Source organism: Alligator sinensis, unplaced genomic scaffold (genome assembly GCF_000455745.1).
Source record: "Alligator sinensis unplaced genomic scaffold, ASM45574v1 scaffold463_1, whole genome shotgun sequence".
NCBI classification, from domain to species: Eukaryota; Metazoa; Chordata; order Crocodylia; family Alligatoridae; genus Alligator; species Alligator sinensis.
The window spans coordinates 892,485-902,771 of record NW_005842584.1 but is presented as its reverse complement, the minus strand read 5'-3'; the positions used below and the strand labels follow the sequence as shown (position 1 = coordinate 902,771).

At 52.2% G+C, this 10,287-nt stretch overlaps 1 protein-coding gene across 1 annotated transcript in view; it reads right to left on the bottom strand.

Annotated features, from left to right (window-relative positions):
- The window catches only part of LOC102383731 (junctional adhesion molecule A-like), a 30,062-nt gene extending 20,423 nt beyond the window's left edge, over nucleotides 1–9,639 (bottom strand). Inside the window, exon 1 of the mRNA XM_025214482.1 lies at nucleotides 9,615–9,639. Within this exon, the coding sequence (XP_025070267.1) occupies nucleotides 9,615–9,624 (10 nt within the window). The 5' untranslated portion in view covers nucleotides 9,625–9,639. The remainder of the gene's footprint in view (nucleotides 1–9,614) is intronic.
- Nucleotides 9,640–10,287: the final 648 nt, after the last annotated feature.

The following is a 10,287-nucleotide window of genomic DNA, read 5'->3' as shown; positions in this document are numbered from 1 at the left end:
GCTGAACTGAAGGGCCCTCCGGTGCCAGATCCAGGCACAGACAGTCCCATCTTCTCCATCTATCTGGTAGGTGCCATCTACAGCCTAGTGCAGAACCACAAGTCCCTAGAGGTCTAGAAGTCACGGTAGCTCAACGGTGGCTGCCCAGGAGGCAGCGTTCACTCAGGACGTGTCCAAGACCACAGCATGAAGGCTCAAAAAAAACCCACCTGGAACAATGCCGTTTCCTGGGGTGGTAGGACACCATGAAAATGTTTCTTCCACCGCTGACCTACGGCCTCCGGGAATCTTTTGCTCATCTCCGGTCCAGCTGAACTATAAAACAAGACATTTGCTTCTGCCCTTCACCCATCCCAATGTACGAACACACTCCGCTTTTCAGGACAGCCCTGCTTGGATTTCTTCTGCGTTCGAAATATCAGAGGTCTCTGCTCCCTGCTCCCTTGATTTGCTGCAGGGCTCGGCAAGATTGGAGCAGTGATGGCCGACTTGACAGCAGTCTGGCTACACCTGCTCCTCCGCCAGCGAGAGGAAGGAACACCAGATCCAAACAGACCCCTGAAGACTGGGCCACCACGATCCCCCAGGGCGTGAGCAGTGAGTTGCACGAAGCAGGAATTCAGCCCCAAGACCTGATGCTCTGAGCCAACACCCTCAGCAAGGGAACAAAGAGACTTGAAGAGCAGTGTTAGAGGGATGTTACAGCCCTGATGGTCCAGGAATGATGAGAAACAAGGATCGGGGGTGGGGGGGTGATATCTTTTATTGGACTAACTGTAGGGCTGGAATAGTTAGATAAGCGCTGAATGCACGGCATTCTTCATCAGGTCTTCATCACACTTGGTGAATAAAGCTTGCCTCATTTTTTTCCAACCATGCAGCTGGTTCAATAAAAGATATCAGCCTTCCAACCCCCCCACAAGAATTGCTTCCTGCATTTAAAAGCCTCACTCGAGACCCTGCACTCTGACAAATGCAGATCCAATGGCAAGCTTTGGACAGGGGTCCCGACCTTCAATTTCAAAATTCAGGCAGAAACGTTTCGGTGCCTCATGGCTGTGCCCGATATTGCTTCTGGAGCGAAAGAGGCCAGTAACAAAGAGCTCAGACGTTGGTAGGATCCCAAGGCAAAAGTAGGTGGCAGCAAGGGATGAGATTTGAGTCGCCACAAGCCCCTCTTGACAGGAAGGTGGAGAGCAAAGCAATTCCCCAGCAAGATCCAGGTCATACAAGGCACTAATGACCCTCAGCCATCAAGGGGTTTCTGCTGGGAGCCCCCCCAGAGAAGGACAATGCAAGAGGGCCTGGGCTGAGAGCGAAGGAAGGCACCCTGCAGAGGTGGCAGGCCAGAGGCGGAGTTCTTCTGAAAAACAAAGCCTTGCGGAGACAGGAAGCACCAGGTTAACCCCACACTGACCAGGCCCAGGTTACAGGCCAGCTCCTGACCGCTCCCTCCAAAGCCAGCTGATTGCTTTCAGCTCCACAATGCATCTGCGGTATTGAGGCCCTGGAGATGATGCCGAGGGGCTCTGCTGCTGCTGACCTGTTCTGTGCTGCAGGCCAAGCCCACCTCCTTGCCTCTGCCCAGATCCCCTCCCTCTCTCGTTGGGAGCCGGTTAGTCAACTTTCCTGTGGAAGTTAAAAAGCAAGTCTCCAGCTGGGCTAAGTCAAACAGGAACCACGGCACTTCCCATGCCCCGATTCACTTCTATAAGGTGACAGGCTCCGTGGATGGGGGAAGAGCTGTGGATCTGATATACCTTGATGTTAGCAAGGCTTTTGACACTGGTCTCCCTTGACATTGTCATTAGCAAGCTAAGGAAATACAGACTAGACCAGTGGTTTTCAACCTGTGGTCCGCAGACCCCTGGGGGTCCGTAAACTAGTCCGAGGGGTCTGCAAAAGATGGCTGTGATCAATCAAGAGTATGTGAATACCCACTCTTACAATTCAAAGGCGTCCACACCTGCATTCAACGTTTCCAAAGGGGTCTGCACATGAAAAAAGGTTGTAAACCACTGGACTAGAGAAAAGGACAGTAACATGGATACACAGCTGGTTGGATCGCTGTGCTCAAGAAGCAGTCAGTCATCAGGAGGAGGTATCAAGTGGGGTTTCCCAGGGATGTGTCCTGGATCTGCTATTGTTTAGCATCTTCATTAATGATCTGGCTAATGGGAATGAGTGCACAATTAGCAAATTTGCAGATGACCCGAAGTTGGGTGGAGCTGCAGATCCTCAGGAGAGCAGGACTAGGCTCCATAATGACCATGACAGACCAGAAAAAAAAATGGTCCATGATCAATCAGATAAGATTCAGCCAGGACAAGTGCAAAGTCCTGCACTTGGGGTGCAATAATTGCATACATAAATACAGAATGGAAAATGCCTGGCTAGGCTGCAGTATTGCAGTGAAGGACCTGGGGGGTTACAGTAAATCAGTGGTTCTCAACCTTTTCAGACTCAAGGGACCCCTTGGGAAATGCCAGCTGTTTTCACTCTTTTTTTTTTGTCTACAGAAAAATCTCAAGGCACTCCAGCATACCCCAGCACCCTGCAGCAGGCCACACTGAGTATGAGCCAATGTGCTCCTGTTGCAAAAAGAAAAGCCAACAGCATCCTGTGTTGTACTAATAGGAGCATCACTCACAAAAGCAAAAGAAATGTTTCTAACGCTTTATTCAGCACTGGTGAGCACTGCACCCAGTTCTGGGCCCCAAACTTCAAGATGGATGGGACCTGATTGGAAAGAGCCTAGTGTTGAGCAAAAAATATCAGGGGCCTGGAAAGCAAGATTTAGGAGGAAAGGCTGAAAGAACTAGGGTTATATAGTCTGTGGAAGAGAAGACAGCAGGGGATACGATCACAGTCTTTAAATACCTGATGGGTGATTACAGACAGGATGGAGATGGGCTTTTCTGTGGCCACAGAGGACAGGACTAGGAACAATGGCCTCAAACTGCAGCAGAGGCAACTGAGGGTGGAAATTAGGAGGATCTTTCTAACTATGGGGGTGGTCAAGCACTGGAACAGGCAGCCTAGAGAAATTCTGCAATCTCCAACCCAGAACATTTTCAAGAGCAGGTTGGACAGACGCCTGACTGGGATGGATTAGTCAGGGATGACCCTGCCTTGAGCAGGGGGCGAGACTTGATGACCTTGTGAGGTTGCTTCCAGCCAGACTTTCCTATGATGCTATTCCAGGATAAGACCCAGCCTCAGAGGTATGGACTCGGGGGCTCACACACACGCACGGTGCCAAGGGTAATGAAGGTTTGCTCCTTACTGGGGTCCTTACATGCTCAGGCATTACAGTAGATAGAAGCTAAGACCATGTTTCACCTTCCCCACAGCGTCAGGCCCAATATTTCCTGATCATGTCCGATTCTAGCACCGAAGCACAGAGCAGAACTGAGCTTGAAAGGCAGCACAGGCTCTGCCCAGCAACACAAGCCACTGCCCCAGCTCCAAGTCTAGCGACAGCTACTCTTGAACAGCAGCAGTGCCTAGGACCTGCCATCTCACCTACTGCATCCCTCGTGGCCCGAGAGAGTTTTACTTCCGGCCAACTCTGCAAGTGAAGGCAGAAGCTCTTATTTCAACGGGCACAATCCAATCGCTTTTGAAGAGCAAATAAGTCTCTGAACCTGCTCTCAACGGACAGCTGTGGAGCAGTTCACACAGGAGCCGACACAAGGGTGGTTAAGGCAGCAGCAACTCACTTCCACTGGACCGGAGCGAGTCGAGGGAAAGGTTTAACCCCTCTCAAGCACCCAGGATGCGCAAGGAGACAGAGGACCAAACCTTCACAAAGCCTGGAGCGCACGGGCAGCCTTTGCAGCAGCAGGATGTCGGCTGCGAAGGTCCCCCTGCAGAGGTCCCCGCTTCACCTTAGCAGGTTCAGGTGCAAGGTCTTGTGTTACACCAGGGTTGACTCGTTTTTCTACAAGGTTGGACAATGGATTTGTCTGGGGTGGTTTGCATACAGCTGATCTTGCTTCAGGCAGGGGGTTAGGCTAGATGAGCTGTGGAGGTCCCTTCCAGGCCTTCTCTATGAGACTATTGATATGCCTTGGGAACAACAAAGCAGGGGCGCACAGGGGAATGAAGATAATGCATCAGCACCAGCCCAGAGCTGGACTGCAAACTCTTCTGGGGTCTCAGTTGGGCCAGCTGCTGGCCAGCAACCAGTTCAGACACAGCTCTTATGTCTGCAGTAACCCTCCGGGCCCTCCCCCCGGCCTGTGGCAATCTCCATGCATCACCCAGAAGCCAGCAACATCCATCAGGCAAGTTTGTAGCTTGAGTCATCTTCCTTCCCAGCCCCACTGCTTCACCTTCCTGCTGCTGTGAGCGATTTGTCTTCCTCTCTTCTACCAAGAGGCAGCACCAGCCTCTCCTCTGGAGCAGCCTGGCAGGCAAGAGAGCCAGCCTTGGGACTGGAGCTCCAGGATGAACCTCACAAGCTGGGATCAGGAACAAAAGTCCCAGTTAGGTTTGCCAAGTGACTAATGGGGGACAGAGGGTCTGTGACCCAGCTGGATGTGTCCTGGGCCCAAGAAGGTATCCCAGCTCCCCCTCCATCCCTTCCCCCACCAAAATGACACACCTCTGCAAATTCACAAGTGCTCGTACCAGTGTCACAGCACGCAGCAATGAGCTGCCCACATTAGCTGAGCCTGTCCACTGTACACAGGCTGTTTACCAAGGTAAGAAGGAGAGGGGAGAGTCTGCAAGGCAGCAGTAATGACAGCTGCTGTGAAGTCAGTCTAACCAGGGCTGTGGCCCAGCTCGTGGGGCAGGGAGCAGGTGGCACGTGCCGCTCCCAGCACACCCCAGCTCTAATCCAGCCTGGAGCTGTGGGTGCTGCTACAGTGCCATTAAAAGAGACTGAGCAACCCTCCTCTCCCAGCCATTGCATGTCTGTCACCACCAGCAGGCAGGCACACACACACTTTGATTCTTGCTTTAGCTGAACAAAGGAGGCTGCTTTCATCCAAAGCAAGGGAGTTGGATATTATGAAAAACTCGCACTAGGAGGGTGGCGAAACACTGGAACGGGTTACCCAGAGAGGTGGTGGAGTCTCCATCCTTGGAGGTTTAAGTCCTGGCTAGACAAAGCCTTGGCTGGGATGATGCAGTTGGGGCTGGTCCTGCTTTGAGGAGGGGGTTGGACTACATGTGACGTCCTGCGGTACCTTCCAACCCTCTTTTTTATGATTCAGATATTAAAAATCAACTGCTTGGCAGCAGCATTTCTATTCAGGCAGCACTGAGGCAGTCACATGAGTTCATGGCTCATTGACATTTCCCTGATTCCTGCTAAACTCTCCACTCCGTTCGTGTTAACGAGCATCTCTGCTTTTTCATGGTCTTCGTCTTCCGCTATTCCATCTATCCTTTCTTGTGCAATTCTGCAAGCTGTTTGTCAGCCTTTCCTGGTAGTGTTTCTCTTCCATTTCACAGCCCTGCAGATTGTTTTTAGATTGAGCTAAAAACCTTAACTCGGGTGTGGTCAAATCAACTCTGGTGTAGAAATGACTGAAGGCAAAGCATTGGAGGCACTGTAAAGACACTCAAGAAGGCCAGACTTTGTTTTACAAATCTGAACAACAGATGTACATTCAACTATAATGACATTACTAATGAAACAATATGTTTTCACAATTTTTCCCCCAGTTTCTTGTGTTTTTAAAAATTAATTATATCTAATGTAGCAAATTAGTACACATCAATACATTTAGATTTGTTTTTGCTTTGATCTTAAACTGAATAATACAGCGCTAGACTCCCAGCATATTGGTTAGCTTCTAACTTCTCTTTAACTGGAGTAAAATATGGGTTGGTACATGTGATGATGCGACACCCCATCTGAACTCCCTTTTCAAAATCTGAGATCTGACTATGTACACATGCGCACATGCATGCACGCACACACACAGCTGTGCCCCAGAAAGCCTGCAATCAAGATCCATGTGGCTAGGGTGGAGCAGTCTGGGAAAGCATTAAATCCAGAGCCACACTGGTACACAGCAGGGTCAGAAGAGCCAGCCTGACCGTCCCACAGCACTTGCTGCAATTCAAGCTTAGCATCATGCAAAAGGAATTTGACCTTTCATCCCACACTGCTGCCAAGTGCATAGACCGGATTGATATGGCTCTGTTTCCCCACCCAGGATGCAGAAGTGATGCACCTGTGACTCTTCCCAGCCACATCTAATCACTCGGCAGGCAGGGCTGGGTGCCTGGGCCACCACAACTGCGGCTCTGCTTTATGCCGTGCTGGGGAGAAAAGATGGGAAAGGACTCCAGGCCACAAGAGAATCCCAGGCAAAACCCCCTTTGGAGGGCTGCATGGGTACGACAGCGCTCAGCACACGAGAGTTTCCATGCAAGAGTCCCACCGTTCTGTGCTCACGCCCTCCTCCGAGGCTGGCATGGGCAGTTGAGGTGTGAGGATTAGGGGCATGCCCAACCTCCTTCCTGCCCTGCTCCAGCCTGTCCATTGACACAAGATATGGAGCAAGATGCACAGGTGCTGGACTCCACACAAACTGTTCTGATTTCTCAGATGCTGCTGCCAGGGCAGTTAGCCTCCATCCACCTGACAGCAACTCAACCAAGGAACATTAAGCCTCTAGGTGGGTGCAGTATTACTCCAGGCTATATGAAGCATCTGGGTCCCCCGGTTCCTCATTCAGAGCTCATGTCACGGAGACTGGACGGTGGCAGACTGCACAAGTTAGCCAGAGCTGAGGCAGTGGCAGCCAATAGCAAACAATGCAACAGGTCTTTGTGGCCAGAGACTCGCCCACGTGACATCAGGCCTTTCTGCAGCCAAATGGAGCAGACTCGGGCCTGGCCCCTGGGTGAGGAACTCGCCATTCATGTTGGGGTTTAATTATACCCTCGTGACTGCATTTTGCCTGGAACTTGGCTCTCGCACTGAAGCTTCCTGCCTGCGTGTTCCCAGGCTTGGCATCACAGGGTGTTTAGCTGTCCCCTATTCGTAACGCTGTCCATGAGAACCTGAAAACTTGTCCTTGGGAGGTGGGACGAGGGGGAATGAGAGATTTCAGAAGCAACCCCACAGCCTTCTCACCTTTCTCCCACCTTCTGTGCCCACCAATAACAAGCATTTGACTCCGTGCTTTAGAAGAGGTGGGTCGGTGGCCCCCAACACAGGCAACAGATGTGCCTTGATCAAGGCTATGAAGTGGCAGAGCCAGGAGGAGAACCCAGGAGTCCTGGCTGCCAGGCAGGACATGGGACAAAGCTACGTAGATCCCTTTGTAGCCTCTGCATAGGTGCAAACCCTCCTGTTGCCTACAGCCACAGTGAGGATCCATGGAAGTTAGCTTCTAGCTGATCCAAATACTGGAGCAATTCTGTCTCACCAGGCGCCAGCAAAACTGCCTTGCTTGCTACCTGTTATTTCTGCTGGTAAACACCGTTCGTGCCCCAACACGCTTTGTGCAGCCTCCACTCCCATGGGTGCGGGGTGCCAAGGATGCAACTGGCTGCCAACCCATCACTAGAAGAGGTGGAGCCAGCAGTAGACAAGAGACTGTCTGCCTCAGTCAAGCCATGGCAATGGGGAGGCAAACCCCAGAAGATACGGTCTCTGCTGGATCACGGGCAGCAAGCCTCTTTCCTGAGCTTCATGCCTGGCTGCAGCACACACTTCCAGGGAACAAAGCAGAGGAGGACATGCTGCCTCCGGGGCTGCGCTGGATGGGACAAGAGACCAGCCTGTTTCTAGGATCTCCTTTTGAGCAGTCAACGTCCGGAGACTATGGCAAGAAGCAGTGCCCAGGACAACCTTCCAAGGGCTAGCAACTTAGCTGGGTTACCCAGGACGTTGTGAAGCAATCATGCTCCCCCCTCCTCTGCTTCCTGTAACTCCGCTGGAGTTTCCCCGATATTCTGCATGCAATGCAGTCAGAAGGATGCAGCAAGCACCCTGCTTTGGTCAAACCGAGCTCATCACCAAACCACAACTGTTGAGAAAGCTCAAAACCCAAGCTTAAAAACCATGCACAGGAGAATCAGGTTTGGGAAAGAGCAGCTCTACCAGGAAAGCGTGGCTGGGGGCAGGCATGGGGTGAGAGCCAGACAGCAGCCAAGTGCCAAACTACCACCTCCTCCCAACCAAGTGCCCAGAAGGTCCAGCTACTGAGAAGCAAGAGAGGCAACAACCAGGCCTCGTCACACCAGACGGATGCCTTCGGTCACCACAGAGTGACCCCCATCACTTCTGTAACTAGTGACATCCCGCTCTCCAACTCAATCCAAGGTCCAAGCCCCAAGAGCTGGTGCCTGTCACACTGCCTGGATCAGCAGTTCTGCTCCTCCTTGGTTTGCTTCTGAGCCCAAACAGCTTCGGTAAATATTTTGTAGCGAGACCACATTGTATATGAGGGTTGCACATCTCCTCTTTGGAAGGAGCGGCAGGTTTGTGTGCTGCCCCTCGGTCCTGGAAGGCAGCAATGGCTCTCGGTGCAGTTCCTAACTCATACCTGCCATACCAAGTTGTTTCAGTTTCCCAAGGTCGCCAGGACTGTTCTTTGACCCCTGCAAACTGCACCTTCCAGCTGATCCCCTTGCAATGCCCAGACCCTCCAGTCTTGTCTCAACACCATTCGGTTTTTGAGCCTGCTCCAAGGTTTAACGTGAGATGGAACAATTTCTAACCCAACTGTTTTCAATAGATGCAAACCCCGGAAGCTGCAGCTTCCTGCGGCTAGCCGAAAACCCAGCCATACAGCTGCTGTAGAAGTCCATGCCCAGCTGGCTGCATTTCCAAAGTAAAGAAAACGGAGTATGCGAGGGACCTTTCCGAGAGGCCACACAGCAGGGCAACTAAAGGCACTTGTCCTCCCTCGCCCGCCCAGGCTGTCTGAGGGCTGCAGCAAGGATCACTAGAGAAGACCTCAAGCAGGGGGAGAAGCCAGACCCAAGAGCAACGTCCCGGAGGCAGCCTGTACGCAGAGAGGAGGTCTGCGCTCTCCGCTCACCAAACACTTAGGGCGGGGGGTGAAGAACCGCCACTAAGATCCAATTCCTGCACCCTTTTCCTCTCCTTCAGCCTCAGGCAGAAGGCAGGGCAGGGTGGCACCTTAGAGACCGACTGGCTCAGAGAGCCAGGAGCTTTCACGGGCGACAGCTTGCTTCATCAGATGCTCTGACACAGCAGGCCTCCAAGGTCCTGCCCTGCCTTCAGATGACTTCAAACCCACAACCTCTCTCTCCACTCAGACTCCAGCCAAACCCTGGTCTCTTCTTGGGCCCACTTTCACCCTCCCAAATTCTGCCAGTCCCTTTCCTGCTGGTCTCCCACATTCCCTTCCTTTCCCGAAACCCTTCAGCTTCCCCACTCCTCCCAGCTCTCACGCAGGGCCACATCCCAGATGCACACATGACCTGAGCTCACTTGTAAGCTCCCTTCCACATCTAGGAGAGCCCATGACACGGCTTCTCGCTGCCCTGCCTACACTAGGGGCATTTCCTAGGGCTGCTCATGGTCGCACAGACTCTGCTCCACACCAGGGTTGGTAAATCTACTCAGAGCAGACTGCCCCAACCCAATGCGAAAAAACATCAGCAGCACCTACCCTGGGGCATTTCTGAAGGGCATGGACAGAGCCTTGCCATCCTTTGCTCCACATCAGTACCCGCAGCCTGATGATGAAGCAGAGACTTGCAGCATCTGGGTAACTATTTAACTTTGGCTCTCTAACTCCAGGCAAGGAGTAGCTACACATTAACTCGAGAGGCTGGGATAAGCAACTTGCTAAGTCTAGCAGGACTAGCACAAGCCACCCCTGCCACAGATGTATCACGCAAGAAGAAAATGGAAGGAGCTGACATCCACCCATTCAAACCCTGGGCACCTCGGGCAACTCACCAAAGGTCGAGCATCCTCAGGTTGTTTCCCTAAAGCTGAAGGATGTTGCTCTTTTCACCCACCCCCGTCCACAGCACTGCATGGCCTTGCAAGAGGCATTCAGAGATTCTGGTTTCATGGAAGCACCAAATGCTGGCTATTCCTTGAAGCCAGATGCCTACCTTGGGCCAGGCCTAAGCTGCAAATCCATCAGCATTGCGGCATCAGTCAGGAGGCAAAGGGTATGAGACCAGGCAACAGCTTGCTGGATAAATGGTCATTCCAGCAAAGCCGTGTTTTTATGGGTAAAACTTATTTTATGGGGGGAATTTGGTATAAGCTGAGTGAACACAAGGGCCAAGATCGAGGGTACCCAGCTGCCAAGGGACTGCACGCTGTCC